Genomic DNA, 16,981 nt, shown 5'->3' with positions numbered 1-16,981 from the left:
ACTTACTTGGACATCTGAGAGCACCATATCGAAAGTTTCACCAAACCTTGTTGAGTAGGTCTTCCATGAATGAAGAACCCTTACTTGGACCTTCCAAGAAGTCTTGTAAGGCTTAACGTCGCGAAGGTAAGCGTAAGCTGCAGCCATTGATAGTTTCTTGCTGAATTTTGCTTGAGAATTGATTTTTGCTTGATGAGTTTTGAATGTGTTTGATGTTGGATTATTTATAGTGGTCGAGTGTTCTAGGGTATCGTATAGGATTTGCTTTGATAATTGCGGGATTTTTGGTTATGATTACGATTATATTATGTATCTGATAGAATTTGCTTTTAATGTTGATTGATTTTCAAGATTATGTAGAGAGATTTGAGGGCGGGATTGATTGAGAAGATTTTGTTTGAATAGTTACCAAAAAAAATACCTTCGCATATTTTTAAGTGTGTATTAGGCTTGTGGACAATTTTTAAAACCTATAGATATTGATAATATGGCCGATATGTATTAATCTGGGCCTTCGGGTAATTGAAACCGAGTTTCTTAAAAACACGCGGATCCTTGCTGTGTGGGTGATTTTTTTTTTTTTTAATAATTTCTGACACATTTACCCTGCTCAGTTAATCGATTGATTGTCCTTCTATATGTATTCAGTGGCAATTGCTGTAAATACAGTGAAGATTTTGGACATTAAAAAAAACGTACTCCTCTTTTAATTATAAGAAGATTAAGGGACAACATTAGAACAACATTAGACAAAGTAGAAATTCATGAGACTTTTTGGATTATTAACCCAAATCTTCTTTACAATTTTGAACAACATTAGACAAAGTATTAACCCAAATCTTATTTACAAGTTTTAATAACATTAGACAAAGTAGAAATTCATGAGACTTTTGGATTGTTTTGATATAATATCAATTAAGGAACCTAAATTGGTATGTCGTCAAAATAAAAGTAAGCTAACTTTCCTAATTGAAGTTGACTAAAATAGATAGGGATGTGTTAAACATCGAAGCTCAACCCTCCGCAAATCTAACTTCTAATACATTGGAAGTTAATAATCCTAAAACCTTTACTTTTCATAATCTTTTTTATCGGTTCAAGCAATTTATAAGCTATATCATCATATGTTTCTTTTGGTAAGCAAAATGATACAACCTTTACTCCTCGAACAAAATGAGGATCATTCCAAATAATATCGTTACAAATTTTGTCAAGATATTGAAAACAACCTTTTGGTAGCATAAAATAGCAGTCCAAAAGTTAACAATGGTGTATAGAACTAATCGAATTAGTTGTATTGTTCTTTGTAAAAATAAATAGTTGGGATTGATTTATGGTTGATCATTTTGTGGATGGAGCTTGTGAGACATAAGAAAAACTCCAAGAATTGCGTTGATAAGGGTGTATGAATAAAACCATATTTAGTAGCTAGTTTGAAAGAAAAATTCAAGTTATTAGTTATTACCATCTAGAATAGACAAAATTTCCTCTAGTTTAATACCAAACTGAAAACCCCTTAAACCCTTAGAATACGAGATAAAAACCGTTCTATTTCATCAAAGATAATAGAGACAAAAAAAAAAAAAAAAAGATAATAGAGACAACAACATTCACAAAGCTAGAATGAGTAATGAGTGCATCAAGATATGACCGGTGCATTGTAAATATCCTTATCCTCTTTCAAAGCCTGGTCAAAATTCCATAAACTGAATAACTTTTTACTGTTGGTCAAAACTCAAAAGCTAACATGATTCTCATCGATTTTATTTCTTAAGTAATGTCGGATACAAAAGTTCAGCTAGATTGACACTTAATATTGACAAAAAAAAAACCAATCAACCATATTGTAAAAGAAACAAAACTAAAAGCGACATAAGCATTCCATTGATGATATAAGAACAACTAGAAATGACTTTTCAATTGAATTATAACTAGATACGGACCCGCACATACGTGCGGGATTGTTTTCATAAGTGATATTTAATGTTTTTAAACCCGGATCGGACCGGTCCAACCGTGACCTAGTAGATATTCCGGTCCAGGTTACCTCTAAAAACAGAACAATTAAAAAATCCACAAAAACCGTAAAACTCCGTTAAAAACCTGTGAACTGGTGGTTGAACCGGCATGTCGGACCAATGGGTCAGCATCAAATTAAAATATTTTATTTTATCACACTTTAAACTCAAACAAAATTAAAATTAAATGTTGTTATTTATAGAAAAATCACTTAGTTATTTCATCTAATCATTTAAAAATTTAATTTTAGTTGTTTAGTACATCATTATATATGTTTTGTTCATATATTTATAGAAAGTAGATGTTATATTTATAAAATATATTTATAAAATATAAACAAACCAATAAACTAATTAATATGTGGTTCAACCGGTCCGACTAGTTGACCCAGTGACCCAAAAAACTTCCGGTTCACCTTCCGGTCCGGTTTTAACAAAATTGGTGATATTTGATTTATTGTAACATATAGTTATACTGTTATTAGTAGAAATGGTTTTTTTTTTTGGTTTGTTGAAAGAATGTTTTTGAAAGTACTTTTATAGGATAGTAGTAAAACATATTGTTAATTACATTTTGGACGGGTAATGTTTGTAGACTACAAATTGTAGTTTGGATTGTTCAGCTTATTTTTTTTTTTGAAATTAACTCAGCCTTTACACTTACGGCCTAACATATATGTTTAACCAAGTAAAGTCCAATTACCAAATTCCCTGGCCAAGGCCAATAATTTTAACTCGAGAGGGCAACAAAACTTCACCTTTTCTAATACAATCCGACTCTTCGACGAAAACAGTAACTAAAAGTAATAATATTTGTTGGTAATATCTTGTTATCATATTTTATGTTTCCGATTTTTATTTTGGCTATATGATGTGCTAATTACGTGGGTAAATGATATTTGCTTTTAAGTGTAGTACCTAATTATTTGGGTAGATTTGTTTAGATTTATTTAGATTTAATGGTATATACAAACAAATATCTTGTTACCATATTTTTGGTTTCTTATTTTTATTTGTTAATAATCACTTGAATATCAATTTATTTGGCTCCAAAAATTATATTTATCCATATTTCCATTTGAGTGACATTTCATTGTAATAATTTCAAAGTTTATGTTTTTTTTTATTAAAAATGTTTCCCTTTTAATAGTATAGATTAGTATTGAACTTAAAATTATAATATAACTTTTTAGAGAGAGTAAAATTTTTCGTTTCTTTTTAGCATCTGAATATAATGCATAATGGACGGTAGAAATTGTACAAGTGCAATTTTTTCTGTTTTTGTATTGTTGGCGACGATCGTACAAACATCATCCATCACATCATAACTTAACTACTAATAATACAAACAAAAGAAACAGCTAAATTCAAAGGTGCGAACTCTTTGGTCTCTGTTTTTTTTAAAACCCAACCATTTTACTTGTTGATATTTTTATATATTTTTTCACTTCTCGGAAACGGACAAACCGCTTTATTGGCGATGTGGTCTGCTTGCTTCATCTCTCTCTCTCCATTGCCTCTGTGTTCGTGTCCGTAAAACAGATCTCAAAAAACCTCTCTCTTTCTCTCTCTCAAGATTCCCACTCTTTTCTCTCTCTATACACTTTGAAAACAGCGTCTTTTCCTGCCAAAAAACCATCGCTTTCTCCAGAGAAACCTCACTCCTGCCTCATGTGAATGTTTGGTTAAGAAAGAGAGAAAAAGAGGAGAGACATCTGTGACTGCTTTTCACAAACGGTGTCGTTCTCATTTCTCCTTTTATTCCTCCACTTGTATGTATAAATCTTTGAAACGGACCATTCAGTTTTGTTTGTTTGTTGGTCTCTCAATAGTAAAAGTTTGAATATTTTCTTAAAAGAAACAGAGCTTTTTGCGTTTGTAGCATTCTTGGTTTGTTTTTTTTTATTACTCATTTTCTTACCTTCAAGTACTAGAAGAAGCACATAGCTCAAAAAAGTTTACGTTTTTGCACAAATGGGTCCTTAAATTTTGGGTAATTTTGGGCAAGTTCAGTGAATCTTGGGAGGGGCAATTAGGGCTGTTACCAAAGTCAGTGATATCGTTTTCAAATTTGGAAACTTTTGATTTTCCGCAGAAGAAAATGAGATACAGCTCGATTTGGTTCTTCTATAGAGACTTAGACAAGAAGATTCTCTCGAAGAAAACAGAACACTTGTGACCATATTCATGAGTAGGGCTGCTTCTTCTCGGATTCTGAAAGATTCAAATGGAGACTTGGGTGAGCATCTTCGTAACCATATTCACTTAACCAACTGTATTCATTTGAAGAACCATATGCACAACAACAACAACAACAAACAGAGTCCGGTTTTGTCTGACCGGTCTCTTCTTATGAGAGATCTTGTCGTTCTCCAGAGATCAAGATCACTTAGAGACCCATCAGCGAGCCCGAATTTGAAAGAAGATCATAAGGATTCACGTGAAGGAAGGAGAAGATCTGCTGATCAGAATGTGGTTAAGAAGTCTGGTCTTCGGTTGTCTGGTTCGTCTCCAATTGTGAATTTTGGGACTTCTAAGGTGACTCCTTCTGATGAAAAGTTTGATAGGTCGAGTAGGAAGAGTAATAGGTTCGAAGATGTGAACGAGGTTTGTAGTGTTGATTCTGTGAAATCGAAAGATAGTGTCAGTAAGGTCAATGAGGATATTGTCAAGACTCTGTCTGATCAGTTAAACGAGGATAGTGATGATTTGGTTTCTTTTAATATTATACCGCGCGGTAATGGGCATAGAAGACGTAAGTTTAGAGGGACGAGGAGAGCGGGACGAGGGGTTAATGTTAGAGACAATGTTGGTAACGAGAGTGAGATGTCTATTGCTTCTAACTCAGTGCCTCGTGGTGAGAAGTATAAAGGAGAAGGAGGAGGAAGGGATAGAGAACAGAACATGAGTGGAGCTGTTCCAAGAAACGGTTGTGTTCCGTTTAACTGGTCGAGCATTCATCATAGAGGTAAAAGTTTCCTAGATATAGCTGGTCGGAGTTTATCTTGTGGAATGTCTGAATCAAAAGGAAAGAAAGGTGAAAACGATATGCTAATGTTGTCTGATTCAAGCTTCTCTAATCACGAGACGTTACCTCTTTTAGTCGATAGCGCAGATAATGAAGAATGGGTGCATGATTACTCAGGAGAATTAGGTATCTGTGCTGACAACTTGCTCAAGAATGATCAAAAAGATTCAGAGTTTTGTAAGAAGAGCAGCCGCAAAAATACTCGGTGGCATCAAAGCTTTACGCAGAAGCACGCTCCAAGAACATTCCATGATCTATTGGGACAAAATCTAGTGGTACAAGCACTATCCAATGCTGTTGCTAAACGAAGAGTTGGACTTCTTTATGTCTTCCACGGTCCAAACGGAACCGGTAAAACATCTTGTGCTAGGATTTTTGCTAGAGCATTGAACTGCCATTCTACAGAACATTCAAAGCCTTGCGGCGTATGCAGTTCTTGTGTTTCTTACGATGATGGTAAGAACAAGTACATTCAAGAAATGGGTCCTGTTAAAAAATTTGACTTTGAGAATCTGGTTGATAAGATGATCATCCGTCGTCAGCAGCAAAGACAGCACCTTACATTCATATTCGACGACTGCGACACCATGTCAACAGATTGTTGGAACGCGCTTTCGAAACTCGTGGATCGAGCACCTCGTCGTGTGGTTTTCGTTCTTGTATGTTCGAGTCTTGATGTCTTGCCTCACATTATCGTTTCGAGGTGTCAGAAGTTCTTTTTCCCTAAGCTTAAAGACGTTGATATCATCGATTCCTTGCAACGGATTGCGTTAAAGGAAGAGATTGATATCGATAATGATGCATTGAAGCTTGTTGCTTCGAGATCAGATGGTTCCTTGAGAGATGCGGAAATGACTTTAGAACAGCTGAGTTTGCTTGGAACAAGAATCTCTCTTCCTTTAGTTCAAGAAATGGTAAAAGATCAAAAACTTTTCGTATAATCTTTTCTACATTTTGATATTGTTTTTGTAATCTCTCTCATTATGTTCTTGTTTTTTTTTCAGGTTGGGTTAATCTCTGATGATAAATTGGTTGATCTTCTTGATCTAGCCTTATCTGCAGATACTGTCAACACCGTAAAGAACCTAAGAATAATAATGGAAACAGGTCTAGAACCATTAGCTATGATGTCACAGCTTGCAACCGTCATAACTGACATACTAGCCGGAAGCTACGATTTCACTAAAGATAAACGTAAAAGAAAGTTTTTCCGGCGACATCCACGTGAGTTTTTAAACATCACCACATCCTAAAATGAGAAGTATTTTTGTAACGATGTAATTAACATATTTTTCGTTGTTGTAGTGTCTAAAGAAGATATGGAGAAGCTGAAACAAGCTTTGAAAACGTTATCTGAATCAGAAAAACAGTTACGAGTATCGAATGATAAACTAACTTGGCTCACTGCTGCATTGCTTCAGCTAGCTCCTGATAAACAGTACTTGCTTCCTCATAGTTCTTCCGCTGATACTAGCTTTAACCATACTCCACCATTGACGGATTCGGATCCTTCAAACGGCGCTGTAGCCAGAACAAGAAGAGATGGTAGTAGTAAGCAAGATTTCAGTTGCATAAAACGACCTTCGGTTGAAGATATTTGGTTAACCGTTATCGAAAACGTTCGAGTTAATGGTTTAAAAGAGTTTCTTTATAAAGAAGGAAAGATCTTTTCGATTAGTATCGGCTCAGGTACAAATGTATACACATGAGCATTGATTCTAAAACCGTTTAATATCGATGATTCTAACTTCTTTATATCTCGCAGCTCCTACGGTGCAGTTAATATTTATGTCGCCAATAGCGAAATCAACGGCTGAGAATTTCAAAGATCACATTTTGAGAGCGTTTGAGGCGGTTCTTGGATCTCCAGTCACGTTAGAGTTCAGAACCGAGTCGAAGAAGGACCTGAAAAACGTCGGTTTAAGCAATGGTGAGAGATACCATGAAAGTGGAAGAAGAAGCGAGATCATAGAAGTAGCTGAATCTGAATCTCCAATGACTAGAGTTAGAAGGAAACACTTGGAAGCTAGTCAGAACCAGAATCAGAACCAGAGCATTGTGAAAGGAAAAGTTTCGTTGGCTCAAGTGATCAAACAAGCTGAAGGAAACACTTGGTCTAAACACAAAGCCGTGTTGATTGCAAATAAGCTTGAACAAGAGAATTTGTAAGATTATTTTACCAAAAAAGTTTGTTCCTTAAGTTATATTGTTTTAAAAAATATGTTTGATAATTCGTTGGTTTTTACAGGAGACTTGAACCAAGATCAAGAAGCTTGATTTGTTGGAAAGTGTCAAGAAACACTCGTCGCAAGGTAAAAAGATTCAATTTTAGTGTTCAAGTTTGATTAATATTATTAAACTCTTTAACAAAAAAAACAAAAATGTTTGATTATTATTTCTAGCTATCGAGATTGAAGATGAGAACAAGAAGGATACGATTACATTCGTTGTTGAAGCTTGTCTCTTGTGGGAAACGTCTATCAACGAGATCTCCTCCTAGATAGGTTTTAATTTAAATTTTGTTACTTCTTCTTCTTTAGTTTTCTTTGATCATAATGTAATTTTTTGTAGCTGTATAATTTTCTTGAATCTTTATTCGGATTTTGCATTATTTAAAAAAAAAAAAATCAAATGATGGTCAGAGATAGATCTACTCCAAACTCCAGTGGTTTCATTGATCTCTTCATTGTAGATGGAATGAGATGCAAAACTAAATTATTTCAAACAATAAAGTTGCAGTTCTCATATGTCCTGTAATACTATGAGATATCCTATAAATCACGGATGGTCTAACATTTTTTTTCCAAAAATTATATTATAATAATAAAAATTATTGTTATATTTATCTTTTACTTTCTCCGTTTCAAAATATATGATGTTTTGGTGAAAACACGCATATTAAAAAATAATTACTTTTAAAAAATTTAACCAATCATAAACAAGTCTGCATAATATAAAATATAAATTTAATCTAAAAGTTGCATAGAAAGTTGAAAACATCCTATATTATGAAACAAAAATATTTCTCTAAACATCCTATATTATGAAACGGAGGGAGTACTATTTTCTGTTCCAAATAGTCAAATAGACATACCACCATTCTCTTACTATATTTTTTAATATAATTGTCTTTATATATAAAAAATAACAAAATTGATCATTTTTTCCACAAAACAAATTTGATCATTCTTTTCTCTAAACTGAATTAAAAACAAATCAAATACTAAATTGGTATAAGTTTGGATTATGAATGTTAACATTCCTAAAAGATAAACATAACTCCACATATACATAATATATAATAAATATGATAATAAACTTAGTTTTTGAAATTAACCCCGCACGTACGTGCGAATCCGAACATAGTTTCTTTTAAAAAGTTATTTTGTCTGAGATAATATTTATTTTTAATATTGCAATTATTTGGTAAATCTACATATATCATTTTGAATACAAATTATGTTATAATTTATAGTATTTTAATTAGTTTGATGCATAATACAGTTTTATATTGTTTGTTTGTTGCATTTGCATCATTATTTTGTGAAATATTATAAAGTAGTAATTATAATATCGTAATTGTGAGCAAATACATTTATTAATTTATCAACCGCATAAATTTAGTTTTACCAACCCATCGATGTGGAATATTAAACCACATATATTTTTTTCATAGATTGAATAATATATCTTTGTATTTAAAAATTCAAATCACAATAAATGCAGAAAAAGTCTACATATTTATTTATCATAAGTATTATATGTTAATTAAAAGTAATTGTAAATAACATAAAATAAAGATGATAGGAGGATCATAATTGAAAATCTTAACAAAATCTTCTAAATATAGTCATTAAAAAATACTTATATATAAAATTTTAGTTTTTAAAATTCTAAATTGGTTTATATTTTTTTAGAATTTATTAGGAATTTTTGTCCATAATTAATTAGAGAAAGAAAATATATTTTTTAAACTAATAACTATTTAAAAGATTTTATTAGTTTAATATTTGTATTAAATTTTTAACTTTATTAAAAAATGAAACAGTTACTTTAAGACCAATGACATGACAATCTAACTTTTGACACTTTATAAGGTTAGTTTCATATTTGTAATTTTCAATTAATATAGTAAGAATATCATTTTGAATTTAATTTAGAATAGCTATGTAACTTATTGCTACCTATTCAGTACAAAAAATACACAATTAAAATATCTCAAAAGAACAAGATTAATATTTTATAATTAGCTTAAGCCTTGGGTTCGATGAAATACGGTAAGTGTTGTGCCGAGAGACCCCATTTAGTCCATAAGTTAGACAGGGGTATGTCAGCAATATGTCCACCTTGACATTTTCAATCTGCAGAACCTTGACATTACCCTAGCCGATAGAGAAGATCCAAAGAAGGTGAAGTTTTCTTGTATATAAAGCACAAGAACCCAATGATATGAGGAGACACATAAAATTGAAAAATTGGAAGAGTTAAACCTGATTGTAAATCGAATGAGATGCAAAACTAAATTATTTCAAACAATAAAGTCGCAGTTCTCCTCCTAGATAGGTTAATTTAATTTTGATACTTCTTCTTTACTTTTCTTTGATCATAATATAATCTTTGTAGCTATATTTAAAAAAAAAAAAAAAAAACAAATGGTGGTCAGATTAGATCTAGTCCAAACTAGTGGTTTCATTGATCTCTTCATTGTTTGTTTGGTCCATAACTTTAAGGGTTGGTGATTAGCTAATTCAGTCTAGGAAAATGATAAAGTGGCCTTTTTAATTAAGTAGTGGTCACATAATGATTAGCTACTTTCATGGTCCGGTTTGGTGCAAATCACTTTGATCGTCTACTAAAATCGATATAAATACTTTATATGAGTATTATGAACATCAAATCCGATGTCGTCCAGCGGTTAGGATATCTGGCTTTCACCCAGGAGACCCGGGTTCGATTCCCGGCATCGGAGCTTTTTAAATTTCTTTTTAAAACTTGTTTTGGAGATTTTTATTTTGTGTTCATTCATTCATATGCTACAAACAAAACCGACCGGCTCTGTACATTATAACTGAAACAATATGAATGCAAAAACCAGATAAGAATACGCATCTATGTTTACTCCTGTCTCTCAAGACAATAAGAGAGATTTGGGTTTCACAGAGAGTAATAATAATGAACAGAAGAAATACATTAGGAAACAACAACTATCTTACAAATTTTACAAAAAACCTCAGTTCATATATATATATCAAGTTTTCTCTGTAATGTTGTTATTTACATTCCCTGAATTCCACCAAAACGTCCTTTGATTCCCATTATCGTTATCGACATCTTTTCTCTCTGACTGAACTTCCTGTTGCTCCGTTGACCCCGGGTTCTCTGTCAAGCATTGTTCCCAAAAGTCATCATTAACACCTGCTTTTGGAGCAACAGCCACGCTAACGGTAACAGGCGGCTCTAAGTTCATATCAATCTTTGATGATTTAGGTCGTGTATCACCAATACTTAGACTCGACTCAGCCGCATCAAGATCCATGCTTGATGATGACTGTACACCGCTCTTCTCATATGATTCTGATACAAGATTCTCCCAAAACGTTAGAGAAGACTCCAAGTTCTCGACCTGCTCTACGTGTGACCTGCTCGAAGGAAGAGAACTCTCCGGTACTCTTCGTTTTCTTCTCTCGTGGTTTTCGAGGTTTAGAGAAAGTCCTGGTTTCCCCAAAACCTGTGATACATATGCCACTATTGATTTCTGATGTTGCTCCATTTGTTGTAACCGATCTTTCAAAGTCGTTACTTGCATTTCAAAGTCTTTTCGTTCTTGCTCTTGGCTTTGTAACTCCACTAGAAGGTCTTCTTTCTCCCTTTTTAGTCTTTCGATCTGATCCTCCATGCTTCGTCTTTCTGCTTCCGTTAACGGATTTTGCGTTTGTAGATTCACTAACGAGTGGCTATGAACTGGTTTTCGTCTATGAATGTTCTTCATTAGGTAAGGTCGTCCTCTAACGAAATCCTCATTCGAGAACTCCCATTTCTCAGGATCAACTTTTCTAAAACCCTACGAAAAACACAAAAGGGTTAAAAAAATCAAAGCAATATCCCCACAGAGATGATTACAAAGAGAAGAACATTACATATGTATTAAGCTGACGGATGAAACTAGAGAAATTCTTGTGCTTGAAGAATCTAGGAAGAAGGTCTCTTGAAAACTCGGCTGGGTTCTTGACGATGAAGCTTTTGTTGTTTTCGCTCCAAGAAACGACCGAATCAGAAGAATCATCGTCTACCATTTCGTATGTTTTAGTAAGGAAAGGTGGAAGTGAACTTGAACTTCCATGACTACTTTCATCCATCCCTTAACCACTTCAAAACCGCAAATCGCAATTCCCTTTTTTATCTGCTGGATAGAACAAAAGGTTGCAAATCAAGCTCCACTACAGAGGACTCATCATTGATCAGATTAAATCATTGAAAGCAAACATTTTTAACTCAACAACTCCATTTTAGGATTCAATGAATCATTAATATCAAGATATGAATCGATCTCTGAATAATTAGCAATCAAAACCAAAACTTTCCCTCACATGTCACAAGATTCGAAGCTAGAAAAATCCCATCTTTGTATCAAAGTAAACACAGAAACCAGAGATCTTCAGATGAATCTACAAAGAAACTTTAAGCCAAAACCCCAAATCCAATATAGAAGGTTAACACGAGAGGATAAACGAAATCCTTTTGCTTTCTCCGACCAAAATGATTTGAAATCAATCAGAACATTTATTTTCATCTCATGCTTCTGATTCGGAATTGGTCAAAACGTACCAGATGATGATGATGATGATGATGACTGGAGAAGATTTGTTTGACTCGATCCCGATTGGGAGAAACAAATCTTCGAAGCCTCTTGAAATGATTTGATTAAAGGAACAAACATTCAGATAAAATATGAATTGAGAGAACGTAAAGCAAAAGAGAAATTTTCAAAAGAGGATTGGTAAGGTTTGATTTGGCTTCCTACAAAGGTTTGATGAAGCGCGTATGAGAATGGCAACAACAACAACAACAACTGTTGTGTCAAAAAGATGGGTTTGGTGGTTTACTATTATCAACTCTTCTTTTTCTTATTTTTATTTCTTTTTCAAATTACCAAAATTATAATATGATAACATTAAAATTTTGACCCAAAAATAGTTTATTCTTGGCATCAATTAAATACAGTATATGAAAACATATTTTTTTCCAACCAAAATAATAGTAATGTTGTTGGTCTTATTATTTACTTATGGATTGTTTGATCAAATTAATACATTAATAAATAGTATATGATTATTAAGGGTGGATAGCTCAACGGGTGAAGACTCTAGCAAAATCTATACAATAAGAATTTGCATTGTAACTTCAATTTAACCATATTCCACTAACCAACTCCACAAAGTATTATCAACCAAAACAAGATATACACCCTCCTCCTTTAGCTTTATCACGTATAACCTTATCTAATGTTTTCCTAATCTTTTGCTCATCAAAATTTTCTCCCTCCACAATTATTGTGTCGTCTTCTTCCTCATCAAAATCAACAAAAGCAACTCCTAAGAAAAGAAAAAAAAATATTTAAAATTTGTAGAGTGCGTACTTGCAGATTTTGGCAAAAAAAAATTGGTGAAATTTTGTAAAATTACAATGAGTTTCCTATGACTCTACATACTATAAAATATTATTGTATCCATATTTACAAAATAAATTATGAGTTTATCCAGTACCTTTTTTGATAATTTACTAACAAAAAATCGTTTATCAATTAAGTTAAGAAATTTCTAATTTTTTTTGTTTACCAAAATAATTAAATAACTAGTTTATTAAGCCTAAATTTATGATTTGTATTATAACCCTTATATCTCTAACTAATTATTTGTTTTAACCATATGAGTTGTGCTTGAGATTACCTTTAATCCGAGCGATACGTCGTATTGCGTCATGACCAGTCTTTTCGTCACTAGATTCAAGTTTAAACCGAAGTACAACCATTTTCTTCAAAACAAATTTAAAACTATGACAAAAATTTGTTTCCAAAGCTTGTGAAGTTGGCAAGAGAGACAGCAACCTCTATTTATATAGGATTACTATAAAAACAAAATTTGGATATGTCTTAAATAGTCTCATAATAGTTTGACACACAATAAAATTATACAATTTTAGCTTTCAAGATATGTTGATTTTTTCATAAAGTCCAGATCTTAAAGTTCTCTAAGAATACGCCCTAAAAGGCCAAAAATAAATAAATAAACTTAAATATATATTTTCTCAAAATAATAATTAGTTACCAAAAAACTAATTTAAATATATGAGCCCAATAAATGCCCATATCTAACTTTTATCCATACTTGAAATGCCAAAATCTTCATTATTGTTTAATGCAACCACAGACAAACACTAATCAAACAAATCAACAAATTGAGATAGAACAAACAAAGCTATTGTTCATTGTCTTCTATATCAAATCCTCTCTTAATAATACAAAACAAAACTAAAATCAAAATCATTCATTGTAACTCCACTAGAAGACCTTCTTTCTCCTTTTTTAATCTTTCGATTTGATCCTCCATGCTCCGTCTATCTGATTCCGTTAATGGATTTTGCGTTTGTAGATTCACTAACGAGTGGCTATGAACTGGTCTTCGTCTATGAATGTTCTTCATAAGGTAAGGTCGACGTATAACAAAATCCTCATTCGAGAACTTCCATTTCTCAGGACCGACTTTCTAAAACCCTACAAAAAACACAAACACAAAAGCGTTATAAAATCAAAGCAACGCAACAATAAGCTATATCCCCAAAGAGAAGAACTTTACATATGTATTGTGTTAAGAAAGAAGAAAAGAACTCTCACTTTATTAACAGAATGATATGATACACTGTTTGTACGTACAGCTATAGAACATACTCTAGATCATCACTCTCCTCTCAACAACCATATGTTGTTGTTACATTCACAATACAATGCATAATTCCTCAAATGACAACTCAAGGTTTATATACATGAGATAATAGTCACATGCTCCTATTCTTCAGCTCCTGTCGCACGTGTCTTTTTCCTTGTGTATACTCTATACGACTTATCTTCCCCCCCTCCCCCCATCAATATGAAGCTTATCCTCAAGCGCTAAGGTAGGATATTGCATCTGTAATTCTCTTGCATTTTCCTAAGTATTTTCATGATTTGGAAGACCTCTCCATTGCACCAAAGCCTCCAAAATACCCATGTCATTATATATAACTTTACTAGTGGTAACATGAGAGAATAAACAAAACCCTTTTGATTCTCCGACCAAAATGATTTGAAAGCAATCAACCATCAATTAGAACATTTATTTTCATCTCATGCTTCTGATTTGGAATTGTTCAAAACGTACCAGATGATGATGATGATGACTGGGGAAGATTTGTTTGACTCGATCCCGATTGGGAGAAACAAATCTTTGAAGCCTCTTGAATTGAGTTAATTAAAGGAACAAACTTTCGGATAAAATAAGAATTGAGAGAACGTAAAGCAAAAGAAAAAATTTCAGAAAGAGGATTGGTAAGGTTTGATTTGGCTTCCTACAAAGGTTTGATGAAGCGCGTATGAGAATGGCAACAACAACAACAACAACAACAACTGTTGTGTCAAAAAGATGGGTTTGGTGGTTTACTATTATCAATTCTTCTTTTTCTTATTTTTATTTTTTTAAAAAATACCAAAATTATATTATAACAACATTAGAATTTTGACCAAAAAATAGTATATTCTTGGCATCAATTAAATAGAGTATATGAAAGCATAATTTTTCCGAACCAAAATAATAATAATGTTGTTTGTCTTTTTTACTTATGGATTGTTTGATCAAATTAATACATTAAAAAATAGTATATGATTACCAAGGCCCAAGGGTGGATAGCTCACTTGTAAAGATTCTCTAGCAAAGTCTATACAATAAGAATTTGCATTGTAACTTCACTTTAACCATATTCCACTAACCAACTCCAAAAAGTATTAACAACCAAAACAAGAGATACACCCTCCTCTAGCTTTATCACGCATTAACTTATCTAATGTTTTCTTAATCTTTTGCTCATCAAGTTTTTCTCCCTTCACAATTATTGTGTCTTCTTCCTCATCAAAATCAACAAAAGCAACTCCTAAAAAAAAAAAAAAAAAAACTATGTAAAACTTGTAGAGTACGTACTTGCAGTTTTTGGCAAAAAAATTGGTGAAATTTTGTAAAATTGCCACGAGTTTTCTATGACTCTACATACTATAAAATATTGTTGTATCCATTTTACAAAATAAATTATGAGTTTATCCAATACCTTTTTTGATCATTTACTAACAAAAAATAATTTATCATTTAAGTAAAGAAATTTCTAATTTTTTTGTTTACCAAAATAAGTAAATGACTACTTTATTAAGCCTAAATTTATGATTTGTATTATAACCTGTGTATCCCTGACTAATTATTTGTTTTAACCATACTAGTTGTGCTTTTGTTTTAACCATAAGAGTTGTGCTTGAGATTACCTTCACAATGAGCGATATGTCGTATTGCGTCATGACTAGTCTTTTCGTCAGTAGATTCAATTTTAAACCGAAGTTCCTCTTTCTGCAAAACAATAAAATTTAAATAAAATCTTTAATAAATTTATTATATATATAAGCAAATATAATTCGTTTGAATATGAATAAACATATTTATATTTTGATGCACGAGCTTCTTACAAAAAGTACAACCATTTTCTTCAAAACAAATTTAAAACTATGACAAAAACAAATTTTTTCAAAGCTTGTGAAGTTGGAAAGAGAGAGAGAGCAGCCTCTATTTATATAGGATTACTATAAAAACAAATTTTGGATATGTCTTAAATAGTCTCATAATAGTTTGACTGACACACATTAAAATTATACAATTTTAGCTTTCAAGATATGTTTATTTTTTAATAAAATCCATATCTTAAAGATCTCAAAGAATACACCCTAAAAGGCAAAAAATAAATAAATAAACTTAAAATATATCTCAAAATAATAATTAGTTACCAAAAAAAACTAATTTAAATATATGGCTTCTTACAAAGGTTTGATGAAGCGCATATGAGAATGACAGCAACAACAACAACAACAACAACAACTGTTGTGTCAAAAAGATGGGTTTGGTGGTTTACTATAATCAACTCTTCTTTTTCTTATTTTTTTTCTTATTTTTTTGAAATTATCAAAATTATATTATGGTAACATTAAAATTTTGACCAAAAAATAGTATATTATTGGCACCAATTAAATACAGTATATGAAAGCATAATTTTTCCCAACCAAAATAACAATAATAATGTTGTTTGTCTTTTTGACTTATGTATTGATCAAATTAATACATTAAGAAATAATATATGATTACTAAGGGTGGATAGCTCAACTGGTAAAAACTCTCTAGCAAATCTATACAGTAAGAATTTGCATTGTAACTTCAGTTTAACCATATTCCACTAACCAACTCCAAAAAGTATTATCAACTAAAACAAGAGAAACACTCTCCTCCAGCTTTATCACGCATAAACTTATCTAATGTTTTCTTAATCTTTTGCTCATTGAGTTTTTCTCCCTTCACAATTATTGTGTCGTCTTCTTCCGCATCAAAATCAACAAAAGCAACTCCTAACAAAAGAAAAAAAAAATTATTTAAAACTTGTAGAGTACGTACTTGCATTTTTGGCAACAAAAATTGGTGAAATTTTGTAAAATTGCAATGAGTTTCCTATGACTCTACATACTATAAAATATTGTTGTATCCATATTTACAACATAAATTATGAGTTTGTCCATTACCTTTTTGATCATTTACTAACAAAAAATAATTTACCATTCAAGTAAAGAAATTTCTACAATTTTTTGTTTACCAAAATAGGT

At 31.9% G+C, this 16,981-nt stretch overlaps 3 protein-coding genes and 1 non-coding gene across 9 annotated transcripts in view; 2 read left to right on the top strand and 2 right to left on the bottom strand.

Moving 5' to 3' along the window:
- LOC109131264 overlaps nt 1-147 on the bottom strand; it is a 4,120-nt gene extending 3,973 nt beyond the window's left edge. Inside the window, exon 1 of the mRNA XM_019241967.1 lies at nt 7-147. Within this exon, the coding sequence (XP_019097512.1) occupies nt 7-147 (141 nt within the window). The remainder of the gene's footprint in view (nt 1-6) is intronic.
- On the top strand, nt 3,329-7,654 carry LOC104771807 (protein STICHEL-like 4). Of its 2 annotated transcripts, XM_010496396.2 has the most exons (7): nt 3,330-4,257; nt 4,395-5,960; nt 6,051-6,270; nt 6,352-6,735; nt 6,812-7,211; nt 7,295-7,358; nt 7,449-7,654. In XM_010496396.2, exons 1-7 carry the CDS (start codon nt 4,246-4,248, stop codon nt 7,548-7,550), a joined length of 2,748 nt encoding a protein of 915 aa, XP_010494698.1. In that variant the 5' UTR covers nt 3,330-4,245; the 3' UTR covers nt 7,551-7,654. The 2 variants fall into 2 exon arrangements, with proteins under 2 accessions (XP_010494697.1, XP_010494698.1); XM_010496395.2 differs by having other exon boundaries at nt 3,329-5,960.
- On the top strand, nt 9,944-10,015 carry TRNAE-UUC. The gene has a single exon. It is a non-coding gene; the product is annotated as a tRNA-Glu (tRNA).
- On the bottom strand, nt 10,143-14,478 carry LOC104771806 (heat stress transcription factor A-4c-like). Of its 5 annotated transcripts, none has more exons than XM_010496392.1 (3): nt 14,460-14,478; nt 11,184-11,446; nt 10,143-11,107 (listed from the first exon to the last, which is right to left on the bottom strand). In XM_010496392.1, the coding sequence occupies exons 2-3, from the start codon at nt 11,400-11,402 to the stop codon at nt 10,295-10,297; spliced, it is 1,032 nt and encodes a 343-aa protein (XP_010494694.1). In that variant the 5' UTR covers nt 11,403-11,446; nt 14,460-14,478; the 3' UTR covers nt 10,143-10,294. The 5 variants fall into 5 exon arrangements, with proteins under 5 accessions (XP_010494694.1, XP_010494691.1, XP_010494690.1 ...); XM_010496389.1 differs by lacking the exon at nt 14,460-14,478 and adding an exon at nt 11,872-12,130 and having other exon boundaries at nt 11,184-11,449; XM_010496388.1 differs by lacking the exon at nt 14,460-14,478 and adding an exon at nt 11,872-12,130.

Source organism: Camelina sativa, chromosome 20 (genome assembly GCF_000633955.1).
Source record: "Camelina sativa cultivar DH55 chromosome 20, Cs, whole genome shotgun sequence".
Classification (NCBI taxonomy): Eukaryota; Viridiplantae; Streptophyta; class Magnoliopsida; order Brassicales; family Brassicaceae; genus Camelina; species Camelina sativa.
Note: the sequence above shows the minus strand (reverse complement) of the source record. Positions and strands in the feature narration are given on the sequence as shown.